The sequence below is a fragment of the Pteronotus mesoamericanus genome, unplaced genomic scaffold (assembly GCF_021234165.1).
Source record: "Pteronotus mesoamericanus isolate MK-2021 breed Mesoamerican mustached bat unplaced genomic scaffold, CSHL_Meso_final contig_291, whole genome shotgun sequence".
In the NCBI taxonomy this organism is placed as follows: Eukaryota; Metazoa; Chordata; class Mammalia; order Chiroptera; family Mormoopidae; genus Pteronotus; species Pteronotus mesoamericanus.
Window position 1 is genome coordinate 4034382 of NW_026555124.1, and position 21373 is coordinate 4055754.

At 36.3% G+C, this 21373-nt stretch overlaps 1 protein-coding gene across 4 annotated transcripts in view; it reads right to left on the reverse strand.

Annotated features, from left to right (window-relative positions):
- Positions 1 to 11309: 11309 nt before the first annotated feature.
- Positions 11310 to 21373, reverse strand: part of CCDC85A (coiled-coil domain containing 85A) — a 165498-nt gene continuing 155434 nt past the window's right edge. For all 4 annotated transcript variants that reach the window (XM_054575421.1, XM_054575420.1, XM_054575419.1 and 1 more), the window contains one exon: positions 11310 to 13619. In XM_054575421.1, the coding sequence (XP_054431396.1) occupies positions 13570 to 13619 (50 nt within the window). In that variant the 3' untranslated portion in view covers positions 11310 to 13569. The remainder of the gene's footprint in view (positions 13620 to 21373) is intronic.

The window sequence follows — 21373 nt, forward strand, 5'->3', positions numbered from 1 at the left end:
TTAGCTAAGTTTCTCTACTCCACTCAAACTTTATGAGCATCCTTGTGACTTTTTCTTTGAATTTTTTTATTAAACAAATTACATCCATTTCCTTTGGGGGGTTTTCCTCATCCTTTTATTTTTAGAGATATTCTTTTGTCTTTTTATTTTGTTTGACTTTCTGTGTTTGCTTACATGAATCAGACAAAATAGCTATGTCTTCTAGTCTTGAAAAAGAGGTCATGTGCAGATGCAGCTTCTGTGCATAGACTGTGTGTTCTGGGTGGTTTGGGCAGCTGTTAGAGCCAAGCAGGTGACGAAAGCAACTGGGGCACTGACCTACCACGCTGGAGTGGCTTTGTGTGCAAAGGCCAGGTGCATGTAGTAATGCCATGTTGACCCTGCTTGCTCCCTTTGTTCAGGGCTGATGTGAGCTCGGACATGTGTCCAAGAAAGTGTTGCAGAGAGCTTGAGAGCTTGAAGCAAGGCCGGTACCTCCGGACAGAGCCCCTGCCCAACCTATGAAGGTGGAGGGGGATATAAATAATGGCGCCCTGTGACATCTCTGGCCCCGATGAATTCCTACAGCCCCCAGAAAGCTTCCATGGCCCCCCAGCCTTTTCTCCGCAGTCTCCCTTGTTTATTATACAGAAAGTAGTCTTATGTAGGAGAGACCTTTGGGTAGACTTTATGTGACAGGTAGTTTGGGGAAGGTGGGTGGAACCAGCCAGGCACTTAGGATGCCTGGGGCACTGTCCTAGCAGGTCAGGTGTACATGATGACTCCCTGTTGTTCTTGCTTGTTTGCTTTGTTTCAAGGCAAGAGGCTCAGGCAGTGTGCCTGGGAAGTGCTGTGGTGACCTTCCAGGCAGGCCAAAGCACCAGAATAGAGCTCATACCACCTTCACGAAGTGGGAGGGAACGTAAACAATGGCGCTCATCCCTCCTCCAGCAGGGAGAGCTCCTGCAGCTCCTGGAGGGCTCCAGCCTTCTCTATCCTGCCTCTTTCTTTTGTTTGTTGTTCAGACACTGTTCATTCAGCTCTCAGTTGTCTCACACGGGGTCACTGTTCTCTCTATACATGTATATTTGAGTTTGCTCACAGGAGGGGCAAGTTCACGCTCCTGTGCTGCCATCATCTTGAACGCCTACCCATGAACAATTTTCTGTGTTTACATGCACTTATTTATGTTGTAAAACTATAAAGCTATGAATGGAAGGGATACATGCCAACTTTAGAACATATTTTGTCTCCAGGTTTGGAAGAAGGAGATGAATAGGGAAGGAGGTTTAAAAAAGACTTACGAGATGTTTTCTGTTATTTTTTAATCAAATATAGCAAAATATCAGCATTCATTAAAGCATTCTCTATTTTTACTATACCTTTGAAACATTTTATAATTGAGGAAAACTGGGAAACTCCAAATCCAGAGTCTTATTAGCATCTCTGGTGCAGCTTTATTCTTGGAAACTGTAAAATTCTAGGACGCCTTGACTTTCCTCCCAGGGCAGTCGTTCCTCCACATGAGCCTGAGCCCGCCATCCTGGCCCCTCCATCTCTTTCTGCCCCTGCGTTGCCATAGCATCTTCCTTTACTGTTGAGACTCTGCCTCAGTGTTGTTTCTTACCTTTTTCCCAGATGGATTGGAGGCTGCAGGGGTCAAGGTAGGAGTTGCAAAATAAGTGAAAGTAAACAAGCAGAAGGAATGAGGAGAAACGTGAAGCCCCATTTACTAATTTTCTTTTATTCCATTATATAAAGACAATATAGAATCTCTCTTTTGTGACAGTAGTTAAAGGAATCAGTTGTTTAAACACACTCTAAAGCACGCAAAATAAACCACCATCATGTAGAATATTTATCCCTTAATTTACTCTATTAGGAGAACATATATCCAATTCATAACATTTAAAGTGTACAACTTTATTGAGTAAGATTTGCAGCAGTCAGTAACAAAATTCCAAATCAAATTAGTTTAAAATAATAAGAAAAAATTTAATCTACCTATTTGAGAATCCAGAAACAGTGAAATCTAAACACAGTATAATCCATGTTTTAGCTCCTTTCTCCACTATTCTCCTGGCTTTCTCTACCCTTTCATGTGTGTATGTTTTCTGCTCAGGGTGGCTTCTCTAATGACACCCAAAATGGTTTCAAGTAACAGGAAAGTCTTTCTTAGCACATCGAACAAGAGAGAGAGAAAAACCTTGCCCCTACCCAGAACATAAAATTTCTTCCTTAAGAGCTTAAATGAGCTTTATTAGGTCATGTTGCCACCATTGGGTACCATGTGCTGACTGGCTTAAGATTCAGTCCTGAACCAATCATTTGCAAGTAGGGTGAGAATACCAAGGCAGGCTTTGTGTCTAGGCTTTAGACTAATCAAGGTTAAGCTCTGAACATGGAAACAGCTTCTCCTGAATCTCTCAGACGGTGGAAGAGGGGTGTGTTTCTAAAGCATGATAGAGTTCTCTTAGAAAGGAGGAAGGGAAAAATGAATCCTGGGTTGCCAATCAATATGTTCACTATTGATTGGAAGGACTAGATGAAGGGAAAAAAATATGCTAGAGACTTATCTTTTCTGGCCTGTGAGAAATCCATTCTTACCAAACTAGATTCTTGCAGAGGGAAAACAGATTTTTATAAGGCCTTTCTTAAATGCTATATTAAGCTTATGCAGCTTGGCTGACACCCAACAATCGTTCTTAGAATTAAAGGCCAAATTCAGACCCTTTGTGCTTCTAGAAAACTGTATTGCTGATTAGCATGTGAATCTGTTACCATGGCAATTATGATGATATATAGTGTATGTTATCACTTTGGAACAGGATCTAGAAAAATATAGGCCCTGGGATAGGAAACAAAAGGCTTCTTGGTAATAAGACCAAATGGAATTAAAACTTGGGCATCGAAACTATGAGAAACTCTTGCAAAATTTGAGAACCTCTGTTTCACAGGGACATTATTAAACCTCAACAGAATGAGACTATACTTCCCTTATGATTTATCCTTACTTCCAAAGTGTTCTAAACTAGCCTTTGACTTTGAAACTCATATAAAATAGGGTAATTAAAAAACAACTAGCAAAGGCAAGGAGGGAAGGATTAAGAAAAATGGTAGAGAGTAATAAGTAAGAGAACACAGTGGAACCTTTAGGAAAGAGTCTCCATTTGCTAAACTTACAGACTTTTAAAAAAAAATCTCCCACTAAATTCTGGCAAAGTTTCTGGGCCTCAATCTCACTAAGTTGCTCTCAGCAGCGTCCTTTCTGCTGTATAACCAAAGTATTGAGTTTTTTACAATAACATTTTATTCCCAAGATATAAAATTTCTGTTAATGAATGCAGTATTTACCATCTTCCTGAGAATATGGTCTGTACTTCTGAAGTCTTCTTAATTCTTTTACATGGTATATATTCTTTTCTTTGTTGAGTTTTGTGCTTTTGATTCATAGTTACGGCTTCCCTCCCAAGGCTGGGTGATATTTTGGTTGTATACACATTTTAAGATTGAAATTTCTTTATTATCCTTCTGTGTTTATTTTACAACTTGCTTGTAGGAGAAGCAGAACAGGAAGCTGGACTCAAGAGATATCGCAGCCTTTCTACATTAAGTATAAAGGAGGTGAGGGACTACTTGGAGGTGGCGGACTACTTGGAGGTGGCCCGTGTCAGTACCTAATGGTCTGAGCACGGAGCCCCTTTTCCTCTGGACATTATTAACCTGAAAACTTTGCTCTGTGACTCCAATTCAAATATCCTTACTCTGCTCTGGGAAAATCATCTCTTTTGTTCTCTTCCTTATCAAAGGAGTGAGAGATTACATGCAGGAGTCAAAATGCCCGGCTGTTAATTATTTTAGAATCCCATGCAGTGCAGGCATCAAACTTTGCTTGTTTGGAGCACACTTGCAGCCATTCCTACTTTTCCACAATACCCTCCCTCATGTACTTGAATTGTAGATCCATTCTTTAACCAAACGTGGTGTCTCTTTTTTCCAGAATCATCATCATTTCTGGTCTATAGGGCACATGATTTCTTATGTTCTAGTGGGATTATAGATTTACTAAAATATCTTCTCAATTATTTTTAGGGTTTGAGGCAAGAAGAGGAAGCTCCAGAAGGTATTCATTCTGTCATTTTGAAAGAAAAGTCTATTCTCAAATGTTTTCACTGTGATATAAAAACAAATAGAGAATTAAATAGTTCTGTAAATTTTGTTTTTCAAGCATACTATTCCTATGTGAGAACCAGAAAAATATCCCTTTCTTCTCCATTCCCGTAATCACCATTGTGATTGGTCGTAACAAAGCTTTTGGTAGGCTAGGTGATGTCTATAGAACAGGGCCTGAAAGACATGACACAGCTCTTGTAGAAACTACATGGTAGGCTGGCCCTTCAGTGCTGATGTGGTTCTCTCTGCAGATTGATGGTATGAATTACCATGGACCCAGGCTCTCATGTCTCGGAGGACGTGCTGTTATTCCTAGTGAATCATTAAGACCATTGAACTTTGGAAGTAAGGAGGCCATATGGAACCTTACAACAACTTTGCAAAATATATGTTAACTTCATTCAGCATGTCAGGAAACTGAGGCTCAGTGAGGTTAAGTTATTCAAACTCATGAAGCTAATTACAGAGTCAAATGTTGACCCTCCTGGCCCAAAGTCTTCCTGCCTAAGCCAAACAACCTTTATTCAGTGCTGCACTTAATGCAGCACATTTTACATTGGCTTCAGCTCAATATGATGATACTCTTTTCTCTAACTTCTGCTGTACTTACTAATTCCCACCAAAAAAAAAAAAAATCTCTTCATCATATGAAGTTGCGCCATATGAAATTGTTCTCTAATGGTCTCAAAATAGTCAAATATTGGCAATTTCATAGAGTTCAATATAATATATTGTTTAATTATGTAACGCCATAGAGAAATTTTTTAGTTTTTTAAATTTATTGAGATAAAACACATTAATAACTTTATATAAATTTCAGGTGTGCAGTACATCTGTATACTCTATTATGTGCTCACCACCCAGTCAGTCTCCTTCTGTCATGTTGAATTTGGCCCCTTTTCACTCTCTTCATCCTCCCCCCACCGCCTTCCCTTCTGGTAGCCACCGTTCTGTTGTCTTTATAAATTTTGTTTTTGTTTGTTCATTTGTTAATTTTTTGTTTTAGATCCCACACATGAGTGAAAGGATATGGTTCCTTTTCCAACTGACTTATTTCACTTAGCATAGTACTTTCAAGATCCACCCATGTTGTTGCAAATGGCAATATTTCATCTTTTTATGGCTGAGTAGCATTCCATTGTATTTGTGTACCACATCTTCTTTATCCAACTATTTGTAAAGGATTCTTGGTTTATTCCCATGTCTTGGCTACTGTAAATAATGCTGCAGTGAACATAGGGGTATGTATATCTTTATACATAAGTGTTTTAAAATATTTTGGGTTTGCCGGTAGCTCTATTCTAAATATTTTGAAGAACTTCTATACTGTTTTCCATAGTGACTATACCAATTTACATAACCAACAGCAGTGGGTGAGAGTTCGCTTTTCCCCACATCGTCTCCAAAATTTATTTCTTGTCATGATAATAGCCTTTCTAACAAGTATGAGGTAGTATCTCACTATGGTTTTAATTTACATTTCTTTTACAGCTAGTGATGCTGAGAATTTTTTAATAAATCTGTTGGACATTGGTATGTCTGTATGACTTGGCAAAAATTCTGTTTAAGTCTTCTGCCATTTTTTTAAATCAAATTGTTTGTGTTATTGTTGTTAAGTTGTATGAGTTCTTTATATATTAATATTTTGAATATTAGCCCTTTATCAGAGTTGTGGTATGTAAATACCTTCTCCTATTCAGTTGGTTGCCTTTTTGTTTTGTTGACGGTGTTTTGCTGCTGTCGTGCAGAAGCTTTATAGTTTAATGTAGTCCTGTTAATTTATTTCTGCTTATATTTCTTTTGTCTTGTGGTCAAGTTCACAAAGACCCCACTGAGACCAAGGTCCATAAGTTTAGAGACTGTTTTCTTCTATGTATCTTACTGTTCTTGGTCTTATATTCAAGCCTTCAATCCGTTTTGAGTTTATATTTGTATATGGTGTCAGTTAGCAGTCTAGTTTCATTCTTTCTCATGTACTTTCCAGCTTTACCACCACCATTTATCGAAGAAGCATTTCTTTCTCTATTATATATTCTTAGCTCCTTTGTCAAAAATTAGTTGCTGATGTATCTGTGGGTTTATTTCTGGGCTCTCAATTCTGTTTCATTGGTCTGTGTGTCTGTTTTTTTCTGCTAATACCATACTGTTATGATTAATGTAGCTTTGTAGTACACTTTAAAGTCAGAGTGTATGATACTTTCAGTTTTGTTCTTATTCCTCAGGATCGCTTTGGCTATTTGAGGTGTTTTGTGGTTTCATACAAATTTGAGGATTTTTTGTTCTCTTTCTGTGAGAAATGCCACTGGTGTTTTGACAGAGGTTATATGAAATCTAGATATCACTGTAGATAATATAGTCATTTTAACAATGTTAATTCTTCCAATCCATGAGCACAATTGCTTTCCATTTCATTATTTTTTCTTCAATTTCTTTCAACAAATGTCTTGAAGATTTCAGTGTATAGGTCCTTCACCTCTTTTGTTAAGCTTATTCCTAGAGATTTTATTCTGTTGTTGCAATTGTAAGAATATTTTGTTGTTAGTATATAGGAATGCAACATCTACTATATTGATTTTGTGTCCTGCAACTTTACTGTATTTGTTTATTGTTTCTAACAGTTTTTTTGGTGGGGGTGTAGGGATGAAGTCTTTAAGGTTTTTTAATATATAGAATCATGTCATCTGCAAATAGACAGTTTTATTACTCCACTCCCAATTTGGATGCCTTTATTTCTTTCTTTTAACTAATTGCACTGGCTAGGATTTCCACTACTATCTTCAATAGCAGTGATGACAGTGGGCATCCTTGTTTTGTTCCTGATATAAAAGGAAAAGCTTTTGGCTTTTCACCATTGAGTACGATGTTTACTGAAAGTTTGTCATATGTGGCTTTTATTATGTTGAGGTTGTTTTCTTCTATATCCATTTTATTGAGGGTTTTTAAAAATCATATATGGATATTGTATCTTGACAAATACTTTTTCCACATGTATTGATATGATCATATGATTTTTATCTTTTATTTTGCTAATGTACATAGTACATTCATTGATTTTGCATATGTTGAACCATCCTTGTGCCCCCGTAATGAATCCCACTTAATCATGGTGTATTATTTTTTAATATATTCTTGTATTCGATTTGCTAGTGTTTTGTTTAGGATTTTTGTATCTGTATTCATCAGAAATACTGGTCTCTGTAGTAGTTTTGTAGTAGTTTTCTACTGTTATCCTTGCCAGGTTTTGGTATTAGGGTTATGTTGGCCTCTTAAAATGTTATTATGGAAGTATTGCCTGTTCTTCAATTTTTGGGAGAGTTTGAGAAGGATAGGTATCAAATTTCCTTTGAATGCGCAGTAGAATTCACCCTTGAGGCTATTTCCTGGACATTTATATTTTGGCAAGTTTTTGATGATTGTTTCCATTTCTTTACTGTATATTTCAGTTTAGATTTTCCATTTCTTCATGATTCAGTCTAGGAAGGCTATATATTTCTAGGAACTTATTCATTTCTTCTAGGTTATTGAATTAGGTGTCATATCTTTCATAGTATTCTAGTATGATCCTTTGTATATCTGTTATGTGTGTGGTAACTTTCATTTCTGATTTTATGAGTCTTTTCTCTTTTTTCCTTACTGAGTCTAGCCAGGGGTTGTCAATTTTATTAACCTTCTCAAAGAAGCATTGTTGCATTAATTTTTGTACAGTCTTTTTTTCTCTATTTCATTCATTTCTGCTCTAATTTGTATTATTTCCTTTCTTCTTCTTAGAGTTGCTTTTGTTCTTTAAGATTTAATGTTAGGTTGTTACTTGGGGTTTCTCTTGTTTTTTGAGGTAGGCCTGTAATGATATAAACGTCTCTCTTATTACTACTTTTGCTATATCCCCGAAGTTTTGATGTCATATTGTCATTCTCATTTGACTCTATACAGCTTTTGATCTCACCTTTTATTTCTTCTTTGACTCAGTCATTTTTTTAATAGTATGTTATTTAATCTCCATATATTTCTGTGTTCCTTTACTTCCTTTTTGCAGTTGATTTCTAATTTCAAAGCATTGTGGTCAGAGAATACGCTTGGTATCCTTTCAATCTTCTTGAATTTGTTGAGGCTGGTTTTGTGACCCAACATATGGTCTATCCTTAAGAATGTTCCACATGCACTGGAGAAGTATACATAATCTGATGTTCTGGGATGAAATGATTGCTTATTATCTTCACTTATCTGTACATGTTCAGTCCTTTTCCTTCTCCCTTTATATGATTTTGTTGTCACAAATTATTTTTTATGTTGTGCATTCACTACCAAATTGTAGTAATTTTTAATGCCTCCCCTTTCCCACATAAACTTTATTATATTTAAGCATTTAATATCCTTCTCTGAAGTAGGGTTGCAATTTTCTGCTGCGTTTGTTTGTTAGTCACATTACTAAAGTTTTATCTACTTTTGTCTTTTTGTTTCCAATAGAACAGCTCCTTTCAACACTTCTTAAAATGCAAGTCTTGTGGTGGTAAATTCACTCAGCTCTTGTTTGCCTGGGAAACCCTTTATTTCTCCATTATATCTAAAAGTAAACTTTGCTGGATATATTATCCTTGGCCCATTTTTCCTTTCATTCAGTATTTTGAATATTTTCTTCCACTCTCCCTTTGCATGTAATATTTCTACTGAAAAACAGGATTGTAATCTAATGGGGTTTCCTTTATAGGTTACAATCTATTTTTTCCCCTGGCTACCTTGAAAATTCTTCATAAGTGTCTAACAGTGTGAATTAAATGTATCTTGGAGTTCTTTTAATACTGACATCATTGTATTCTATTAGCATCCCCTGTTCTAAAGCACACTTCTTTTCAAAGGCTGGGGAAGTTCTCCTCCGTTCTTTATCTGACTATGCTCTCTGTTCCATTTCCCTGCTTTTCACCCTCTGGTATATCTGTTATACTTACATTGCTCTTCCTAATGGAGTCAGATAGTTCTCACAGAGTTCTTTCTTATTTTTTCTTTAATTCTTAGTTCTCTCTTTTTCCTTGGTCATTTCTAGGTTTCTATCTTTAAGCTTGCTAATTTTTTTCCTTCATCTGATCACCTGTTTCTGTTGCTGTCTAATACAACCCTCTCATTTACTGAGTTCATCAGCTCTAGAATTTGCTGAGGTTTTTTTTGTAATTTCAGTCTCTTTGGTAAAGTACTCCTTTTGTTTATTATTTTTCTTCCTAGGCTGATTGAACTGTCTGAGTACTCTTGTAACTCTGAGCTTCTTCATAACTGCAATATTAAATTCTGTCATTTAAACAGTCTTCCATGACTTTGAGTTTGGTTTCTAGAGACTTCTCATATTTTTTCTGTGTTCTCATATTACCTTGTTCATAGTATTTTGATGGATGGTTTTTCTGCTTTCACATTTGAGGGTAACGAGCTCTTTTCTTGTTTATATACTGTTTTGCAGTCACCAGTTCAGCAGGTTGATAAGTAGGGCACATTATTTTGTTTTCCAGTACATTGTGTTATAGCAGAAGTTTTTGTTTTCTCTTACCTACACCACTTGCACCGCCGGGAATGCAGTGTAGCAGCGTTACTTCAGTTAAAGGAAATGCCATGTACCCCCAGGGATGGTGGGTGTCCCCTCTATGACCAGCTTGCCTCAGTGATGGGGCATTACCGCTGTGGTGGGGGCATGTGGTGGGCGGTGGAGAACTGGCTTGTGAGCTCCCGGCACTACCTCCCTTTCCATAATGGCCCCTGGCCCTCTGTGTTTTTGGAGCTATCTTCATTACCTTTACCAGGCTCTGCCAAGATGGGCATCGACAGGGGAGACTCACAATTCCATGGCACCACCACACTGCTTAACTCTTCTCTGTCTGGGTCTCTGGGGTCGGGTGGGGCAAGGGGGGAAAGTTTGCGATCATGCAGCCCCTCTCCGCTAGCAATGGCTGTTGGCACCTCTTACTGCCTGGGGCTTGTCAGCTTTCTTTACTAGCCCCTCTGGGATGGTTTGGGGCCCAGGAAACAAGTTTCCTCTTGTGGCTCCACCCCTCTGCCCATCCAGGAATGGCTGTTGGCAGTGCTGCGTTAAGGTTCCCAGTCACCTACCTCTACCAGGATCTGTTGCGATGAAGAGGGGAGAGCAAGATGCCTTTTCTCAGGGACGAGTGCTTCTGCCTCTTTTACAATCCAAGCTATAGCGTAAGAGCTGTAGCCCGACTCTTCCCCCTGCTACTGTGCTTACTGGAGCCTCAGTGGGCACTGAACTGTGTCCTGTCTTTCCCCACCTACCCTACTCATTCCAACCTGCCCACCTTCAGGTGTTCCACTGTGTGGATCATTCAGGAATATTCGAGTGTTGAACAGGTGATCCTTTGTTGAGTTATAGTTGTCTGGCTTATACATTGAAGGGGAGAAAGAAAGGAGTTTTCTCACTCCTCTGTGATGCTGATGTCTAGGAGGGACCTTTTATCTTTTCAAAGTCAGTGTATGAAATTCTCAAAGTGCCTTAGGCTCGATGGTAATCTACGTTGATAAGCCACCTTAGGGAAGGCAGATCCTTTCCAGGAATGGGTGACAAGATTCCCAGTGGAGAATCAGTTTGCCTTTGAGGTGGATGGCAATGAGGGAGCAGGAAGCTCATCACAGAGTAAGAACTCTGGAAATTAGAAGAAGATATTAGGAGACTTACCACTCCCTCAGATCATGAAAACGGAAATTTGAGGCAATCTTGTCTAGATGTAAAGAAAGCTCCCCCTGGCATCCAAAATACTATGTTCCATGTTTTCCTTGAGAGCATTCAACACCCTGAGTCACAACCAAAGCTGTTTACTCATATGGTAGGCATTCATAAAAGTCCGTTGAACTCTATGGCACAGTCAGCCCAATTAAAATGTTAGCATTCCACTGGAGGTCACATAATGATTTAGATTTTTTACAGTACCTTGAGCATGTGCTAGAAACTTAAAAGATTCATTGAAAAAGCTTAGTCTGATAATCTGTCAACTTCAAAGCTGGAAACAAATATTCTGCCAAGATAGGCAAATTAACTTTTGTTGTAGGGAAAATGAAATCAAATCACAAACTGGTCACATAAGAGGAACAGTGTCCCTCATTTTTATTGATAAACATAGTAGACAATGGCAAGATTCAGGCCCTGGGCTGTCCATCTATGTCATTCAAAATTGGAGCTAATGCTAAATGTAGGAAGGCTTCCACAATCTTACTACTGATTTCTAAGTGTGTTCTCTGATCTCCGTCTTGCTTATATGTGTATATAATCTTTTCCCCCCAATAATATATGAGCTTCTAAAATACAGAGGCTAAGTTTTTAATTTCTTTAATATTTCCCCTCTGGTAAATTTCCTTCTGATGATTTTTAAATAATAGAATTGTTTAATTTTAATCTATATGAATTAAAAGAACATAGGAAGGTTTTGTAACACAAACTAATTTTAAAATATTCTTAAATATTCAAAAATTTTTACTACATTATAATGTGTGAGTTGAATATCTGAATACCCCATTGTGACCATGTGTAAAAACATGCCTTTGCTTTTATGTTTAAGATGATAAGTCATCTGCATTACTATCATCATACAGGAGCATTATGGTATTTAGAGACTATTAGAAATCTTATTTAGGAAAAACATTTTGGAGGAAAAAAAAAAAAACACTGAGATTAAATAATTTATTACCAGGGCTAAGATGAACACATATACTTGATACTCAATTTTATGCAGAACTTTAAAAAAATAGTTTTAATACAGTATCAAAATTTACACAAGTATTTTGTCAAAAGACCAGTGTTCCTTGTATTAGCTTCTGCAGGCACAAAAACTTATTTTAAATGTCTTCAAAGTGTAGGAATACAACAATTTAAGCATAAAAGATTTCCTAACAAGAGAAAGTGTAAATATAGCAAGCAGTTTTCTTTTATGTTTTTAAAATATTACTACCCTGTAAAAGAAATACAGGCTTAAATGGTGACCCAATTATGATAATTAGATTATTCGGTAGTAAATTAACTGAAATATTTTCTGAAAGCAGAAGGCTGGTTTTTCATCACAATAACATTTTAAAAACTATAGTTCATCACAAAAACATTTAAAAACTAATGAAATTTCTTCAACAATGACAATTAATAAACTGTAATGAGCCCATTTAAAAACAGAATATCTGACATGAAGCAAATATGAGTACTATAGAAGAAATCTGAAAACTGGGAATTGTTGCATTCCTACTTTTATAACTTAAACTACAGTAAAAATAGCATTCTGCCACAGGCCTCTTGCACATTCATACAGGAAAGTATCATTGCATTTGAGTAAACACAAAATACCTATCATAGCATTTCCAATACACACAGTCTAATATTATATATACCAAAAATAAGAAATAAACTAAGCAAAGCTAGCACACCTCTTTTTCAGACCTCAAGCAATCTGAACAAAGCTTTTAGCCTCAATAATGAAGGACATGCGTCAGTTTCATAAAACATTAGATAGCTGCTGTAGTTAAAGAAAGCTTTTCATAAATGCAGTGCAATATTTTAAAGTTTACATGAAGGTTATTAAATATAATAGCATGTCTAGAAACTAAATTGTAGAAATTGATGCCTCACAGCTGAAAACACTTAGAAAACTTATGCTCGCTTCTTCTTTAATGGAAATTGTTGTATTACCATGAATGAATATGGAGGTTGACATGTCCTCAAAGTATGTCTTCATGAATAATACATCAATATTAAAAGAAAAAATATATTTATTTTGATCATTTGAAATAAAAGGTACTCTCTGATAAGCACTCTACAAAGTCTTGCTACCAGCTGGTAAGGAGAATTTACATGGTATTTTAGCACCTCAAAAAAAAAAAAAAAAAGTCCCAGACACCTAATCTTACCTTGCATCTAAATTATGTATCAGGAACTAGTATTTTGTTTTTGTTGACTAAAATATAAGAAGCAGGTACCTAACTCTCAAACCTGGGAAGCCGGAAGTTACCTCTTCTTCAATACAATATGGTAGAAAACTCTCACCATTAAATGCAACTAGTCAACTCAGTCAAAACCACCGAGGCTCTCTAGTGCTCCCAGTCATGTGTGTTTCCCAACTATAATCTTAGATCTAAGGAGTCAAAAACGTTTTAGTTCTCATGAAAATATCAATACCAAAATGGTGATTTTCAAAGCTACCTTGTTTGAAATTGACTGCTGTAGACATCAAAGCAAGAGACATAAAATACAGCTTTAGTTATACTAAAGGTTTATAGAGGGAAAATATGTGCAATGTACAATCACTCCATGTTATTCCATGAGTTCAGGTGTGTGGAAATCCACTCTTTCCTCCTCCTTTTCTCTCGTTCTGGCAGTGGTGATCTCACATTTGAAAGAGTGTTTCTCACATTGGTCCTTTGTACTGGTTTCCAGACAGATGCTGCCTAATTCCAGGACACGAACCTGCAGCATCTCCAAGTTTCCTCCACACAACCTTTAAAAAAAAAAAAAAAGAAAAGCATCTTAATTATCCTCTTCCACAAACAGATGTGTGTTTTTTAAGGGGCATCTATGAGAGGGCAAAGAGGAATGTGGAGACAAGAGACAAAAATATCCACATGAATGAGCTCAAACACAAATGAAAAATGTGGTGCAAGCTTCTAAAGCACAAGAACTACTCAGCTGATGGGACCACTAGGCTTTGCTAGAAACCAGGGTCAAAAATAAAGAATGATGTGCCCACTTACTCAAGTTACATGAGTGATACTGAACTCTGTCTGCACACTGTGCACCTGGAGAACCCTCAAACAGTAGCTCCCACCCTCAGAGACTGACTGCATTGGTGGAGATGAGGTGCAAGCATCTGTATTTTTTAAAAAACTCCCAACGTGATTCTAATGCATAGCCAGAATTAAGAACCCTGCAGCAAAATCATCCTGGTTCCTATATAATACTTCTATAAAAAGGGATATCAAAGTGTTTAATCCACTAAGAAAAATAAAGAAGCTTTGATCTTGAGCTATTTAAGTCCTGCGCTGATAGCTTTAGGGCCACAAGTACATTTCCCTGTTTTTTCCCTGCAGAGCTGGGGGTGCAATCATAAATTTTAGCAACCAAACAGTACAATCTCTCAGATAACTAAAACAGAAAGCATTCAAATGCAGGGAAAAGATGAGAATATATTCAAGAATCACTGAAGGAGATACAATTACAGTATGTTAAAAATTGGGCCATTTTAGAGGGACAGTAGGAAAGGTAGGACTAAAACTGCTGAATTCACCAATGATACACAGTAACAATTAATTTTACTATATCAGCGTGTGTACATGCACACATGGTAACAGTCATAATTTTCCTAGAGTGTTTCACTATAAAAATTATGTTCCGATTGATTAATTCCACAAAAATTTACATGGCTCTAACATGAACACAAACCAGTTGGTTCATCAATTATTCATAGACTATCCTTCTTTGTGTTGTTTTCCTTTTCAAGAGAGTAGATACTCCAGAGAAACCCAGTAAGAATAATACAGGATTCTGTCTACTTTCATTTGTAAGCCAATGCAACTATTGGTCTTTACATTTTAGCAGATACTACTGTGTGGCAGAAATGTCCTGTCCTATTTGAAGAGAGTTGTAGTTTTATGGTCCTTAACTATTTGGAAAGGGATGTCATAGCTGTACACAAGGGAATTAACAAATTGACTGTGAAGAGGTACACACATCTCATTGGGAAGCCAAGGTAGCATGCCTTTCTAGCCCTTAACTTGTAAATATAAAAACATCTATACAGGATACTTTAAATTGGCTTAGAAGTGTAGGATAAACTCAGGACCTCAAAGAATCATAAACACAGAGCATTAGATAGTTACAATTCAAAATGCAACCCCTCTTCAAGTACTCAAATGTCAACTGCAGCGGGCTAGGTGGTGAAACACAGAGCAGGCAGAACTCTGAAATAAACCAGTGATGCTAAGGCAGGCAAAGAACCATGACCTGTTAACTGAGAGAGCAGAACAGGTTTGGTGTCTGAGATTGTCCTAGATGACCCATCAAGTATTTCAGCTATTCTCAGGGAATTCGTAAGCGTCAAACAGAGGAACCTAAGATGAAACTATTAATACAAAAGGATAGATTTACTATTTCTTAGAAATGAGTATATTTATTTCTAAGAAATGTGTTATTTTTCTGTATTCTCCAGTATTCACTTTGTGTTTTCGATGTTCATATAATTTATAATGGTGATGCAAATATTTTAAATGAGCACCTTTTTTCTCTTGCCTTTTAAGTAGTTTCCGAATGTATGAGTGTGAATTGTAAGATTTGGGCTGGCTTGTTTTTTGTTTTTTTCTCAAATTATGGGAATCAAAGACAAAAAGGGACAGTTAGAAAAGATTTCCTAGAGAACGTTTAAAGACAAACAGGGAGGGCAAACTTTTGGCTTCAGGAAAATATCTTCTATAGGGAAAATCAACAATACCAGTGCATGTGGCCTTTTGAAGCATTTTTGGAAATACAGGAAACAAAGATCAATACAAACTAATCAAGATATAATTCATTAATTAGTAGGTCTCTTCTGTGATTAAAAAGAAAATTTTCTAATGTCTAGAAAACTTTCATCTAAAATTTCAAAAAGACTCACAAAAAGAAACAATCCTGTCATTTGTTTACAGAATTTCTGGCATTAAGCACAATGGAGATGGAACATGCACTGCTTTTCATTCCTGAGGAGAGAAAACATAAGTCCCCAGATTTACCACACTAGGAAAGTGGAGAGAACTAGTCCTCAGAGGATATGTAGGTATACTCCTGCTCATTTGAGAATAATTAGAGCAAGTATTGGATCGGCCAAAAAGTCTGGTTAGTTTTTCCCTTAAAATAAAAGACACATTTTTTCATTTACACCAATAACTTTATTGATGTGGATATTTTGAGTATGTCGGCTATCTCCTGCTATTGGCTCCTAGTGGGCAGAGGCCAGGGGTGCTGCTGAACATCTTCCAAAGCGTAAGACAGCCCCACAGCAAAGAATTATTTGGCCAAAATGTCAATAGTACCAGGAAACTTCACAAACCATTTTTGAAATACTTGATCAGTTATAACACCTTCTCCATACACTGCACAAATCTTTTTTTTTTGCATTTCATTTGCATTTTTACCTTTCTTGAAATAGTAAAGCAGAATATGTTAAAATGTTGCATATTTTTATGCAACATTTCCATCTTCAATATTAAAATGGTTGCACAAAAATTCACCAATTTTGGTAAGTCTTTTTAATGCATGCTGATATGATAGCTGACACAATACAACCTAACAATTGTTTTAAATAAAGGTAAAGACAACTAAACACTACTAGAGCCATCACATGGAAAAATGTAATGGACTTTTTGGCCAACCCAATAATTAGAGTAATTAACAAATTTCAGGATCTTCACTTCTTCAAACACAAAACGTGAGTGTGGGGTTCTTAGCCAGTAGTTCCTATCCAGCCTGCCCATGGTTTGGGGTAATACCCAGACATCTGAATTATAAAGGAGCTCCACATACTACTCTGAAGAACCACTGAGGGATGACCTCTTGGCCACCTCTAGTTCTACAAGTCCTCATGTCTGAACTTTCTCATTCCACAGTCAACAGATGAGAAGCAATTCCTAAATTTCTCTGGAGGAAATAATTAAGTTGAAAACCTTAAGGACAGGCTGAAAAGCTACAGAAGGTAAACGGTGATGCACTTAGGAAAGCATGTCATCTAAAACTAATGACCTTTTGAAAACAGACAAAAACATATGCAAGAAAGAAAAAAAATAACTTGGAAAGGGTCGCAAAAGAAAAACAGCCACAACACAAACAAGCAGGAAACTAAAATGCTTTCCCCAGCACATACAAAATGCCCATGGGAGTTTGTAACACTTACTGGATTCCACGAAGACCTCAAAGAGATTGATAAATGTCTGAGAATATCACGTCTTAATAGCCTAAAGCTTAAGGGTATTTCTAAGCAATTTTTATATCCTAATAGACAAAGAATATAAGGCTAAAGTACAATCTATATAAAGCCAATTAAATTGAGTGATTAATATAATCTTCCATGATTTTTTTTGCTCTTAATATATTCCTTTACAATATTATATTTTCATTTAGCTTTTGATAAGATTAACAATTATATTCTTGATTAAATGATACATTTATGCATATTACTGAAATAATTAAAATTTAGTCAGAGATTAATTAAATTCAGACCACATAATGATCACATAGGATATGTATCATGAAAATAGCACGTCGATTTTTTTTTATTGCACTCCTCTAAGACCTCATAGATTTCCATGTGTCTATCTCCTGTTACCGTATTCTGAGCTTGTGTCAATGACTGAAAGATGAAGACACTCACTACTTTGCAAGACATGAGGCACACATATCATATGCATGAAGAACCTAGCAATTATTACCTGCTAAGAAGGTGATTTTTGCCCCTGGTTACAAATAAACCCAAAGAAATCTGTTTCCTTTCTTGCAAGTTTTTAAACACTGATCTTGAAGAAACTTCTCAAAAGTATGAAACAGAAACCCATTTGTTAGATCAAAACTAGTAATACATTTTAGACAATTTAATATTTAGAAACTTTCATAATTCTGGGATATATTGCCTGATTATCGCTTACCTGAAATATTTTATAACATGATTGTGTTAATAAAACTGCAATAAAATATACTAAAGGAAGAAAAAATAAGGGGAGTTGATTTTATTTTCATATAAATAATTAAGGTACTTCACCAGCATTTTTAAAGATAGGTATTCATGAAGCAATAACTAAGCTATGATGAGGCTTTCAACACAGAATACACAACAAAGCACATTAAACTTACATTGCACATTTCTCTGACTATAGCTTTTTCTGTCTCACTAAGGTCATGTTCATACTCTTTACCCTGTTGACGATCTATAGTTTCCTGAACATCCAAGACCTGGATTTGTTGAAAAAGAAAAGCAAATTTCACATGGAAAAAAAAAACTTGTTAGTTATAGAATAAAACCATCAAGGAGCTCCACTTTGTAAAACCTTTAGTTTTTTTCCATGTCTGCATATCACAGTGGATACATATATGCCAAAGTCATTTTAAAAGACTTCATTGTTGTGAAATCTATCTGGAATCAATTTGTTTGATTCCAAATGGTCATTAAAAGCAATCTATTGCATTGCTAAGAAAAAACTGAATTTATTAATGCCTAAAATAATTAGATGCATTTAGTTAATTGGGTCATTAAGATAATCTGACTGTGTCAATGATTTAGAAAGTCAATAATTCTTGCTCGACTGTAAAAATGAGCAATATAATTAATTTTACACCAAACAGTCCAAATGATATGTAGACATGGCCTATAGAAAAGATGACTAAAAAGATGACAGTGATGGAGAAACTGGTCAGAATTCAGCAATATGTACATAGGAACTTTTGTTAACATTAACACTACTGACCTCACCGTTCTTGCCTGGACATCCTCAGTGGCTAGGAAAGGAACGTGGAGACAGTTCTTTGATATCAGCAATGAGAAATACTGACTCCTCATAGTGAAAATGTTTGAGCAGCACTTTAAATATTTTTCATTAGAGCAAAATATCTAGGGATGACATGCTTTTAAACAATTTTAGATCCCATTTCTCTAAATTGCTGCTAATAGATTAAAAATAATATTCCTTTAAAAATATAAAGTTTTCATGTTAGTACTTTCTATAGTACAATACTTAGGCTTTGAATGCTGTTTGTTATTTTCCCCTCTCTGCTTATAAAGCAAAGTATTAATGTAGTGTTAAAAAAATAATGCCTTTCCTAAAAGTTCCTGTAGACTCCACCCTGACATTACTAAACTCCTTGTTCTGTAGTCCTCATGGTTAATGCGGATGGCCACACCTAAAGGTGTCACCTGAGAATTAGCACTAATGAACAGCTGAGCCAAAGTAAATGATTTAAGCAAGAAGTGGAACCTTCATATCAAATTAACATATATAGAGACTACATTGATATTTACTAGAGTTCAGTCCTGCTATAAATAGCCTAATTCACAAACTACTCTCTGGTTAACTCAAAACGTCTAGCCTGTTACTGTGTAGATAGTACTTCTTTGACATAGGATATAATGGCAGCCAATGTAAGCTTGTTACTCAACTCAGATTAGAGTCAGTTCACCTTCTCAGTGAATCTTCATAGGAAGAACCCTGGAACAAGCTCATTTACTTACAAATTCAATTTATAATGCACCTCAGAGAAGTGTATATCAAGTTAGTTAATTTCTACTAAATGAAACAAAGGTCCAATTAATAGCTATCATGAATTTTAACAGAAGAAAAATGGTGTTATTTTAAGTGAGCTAATTTCTCTGACTTCACTGACTTCAAACACTTCCCCTCAACCATGACCACAGAGTTATTAAATCCTAGAGGATTTTTTTGAAACCTATCATAAGAAACTGAACCATTGTTCTAATTACTCCTTTCAGAATAGAAAAAATCTTACAATATGAATCTGCTCTAGATTGGTGGCATTTAAAAACAGAACATGTTGAGTGGCTACATTTCTTTTTTCTTTTTTTCTTTTTTACATTGAGAAAGCCTTAACATGCATTTCCCAACGACTATGTTTGCACATACTTCTGTTTTAGACACAGTTAACTCATGGAAATAAACACATTCTGTATTTAAGAGCCTCCAGTTATCCAATAAAGGTACTTCAGTTGCTCAGTATTACCCATCTGCCAAGTGAGGACACTTAACGTGTTCTGATTATAACATAGTATCTTCCTCTCTAGACAGAAAATTTTATATGAAAATCAGAGAATGAATTCAGAGAAGGTTGAAGAGCTCTTCCTTGCCTGCCCCTTCCTTTTAGGCCATCCTAACAGAGGTAAATCGAGAAATTTAGGAAAGACTGCAGTGCAACACGCTACACCGATCTGATTCAAACTGCACGTGACATTTAATAAGGCAACAGGCTGAATCAGCTTTCTATTTGAAATGTAGGACAATGTGTTGCGTTGGGAGTATGTGCAGACACTAACACTACAGGACTGAAGCCACTCTTATTTTTTTCATTTCTAAAATGCGTTTCAGATAGCTAAGGCCTGGTTTAGGCTAAAGTAACAGCACATTTAACATGCTGTTCATGCTAAGCAGCATTCAAATGCTGTAGCACAGAGCAAGTGTTTTCAGTGGCTAAACTGGCACCCACGCAACGGAGGGCAGCACCGCTCACCCTGGTGTACCCTCCCAGGAACCCCTCTCAGTTGCTCACTTTGTGAGTTACCCCAACCAAGACAGGAAATGCCAAGGGCATTGCCACTGGCCACAGCATGCTTCTGCCGCCTTCCCTCGTCAACAGTTTATGCTGGGGAAAAGCAAACTCATTTAACCTCAGTGATGGCAAAGTAGAACAAGGGAGCTAAATCTGCTAAAACTAAATCAGCCAAATCAAATAAATATTTTGAAGCTCTCATCTACTTATTTGCTTTATGCATGCCAGGGAAAGTGTGGCCCACTCCAAAAGAATGCATCTTCATTCTGTTAATAAATCATTCTGAATTCAAAGCGATGTTAGAAAAATTGTGAAACTCATGTGGCAGGCACAGGACTGAAGCTCTCTACCTACTTCATGGCTCAGAAAGTTTCATCAAGGCTACATGTTACGGGTTATAGATAAGTTGAAGGACAGTCTTCCATACTTGGAAACTGATAAAACTTCACAGATCTGTCTCAATTTTAAGATGATTTTCATTGCCTGCACCTGTTTCTATTCTTAAATATTTATATTGTTTATTTATTATTGACTTGTGGTACTTATTATTAGTAATACTTATTGGAAAGCTCATTATTGGTAAAGAAAATTAAATAAATTTTAGCCAGGTTGGTTTTGAAGTCATTGCAGAATTTGAAGTAAAAGCCAAAAATAAAGTGGCTTTATAGAATATTAGATACATGGTCTTGCTCATAAAGTAGCATCAACTAGTGTTTGAAGACCTAATTTCTATTTAGTGGAGAATAGAGTAAGTTTTTGTTTGTTTCAATATTTGCTTTTAATAAGTTTCACAATGTATTTCAATAGCATAAAGAAAGAAAAAGATGGTATCCTTCCTTCCTCTGGCCAACTGTTAACTCCCTATATTTAAAGACATCCACACTACAGACATTGCACACAAATACCTGTAACAATATTTTACACATATGAATATACGCATGCACATCAGACTTCAACTCG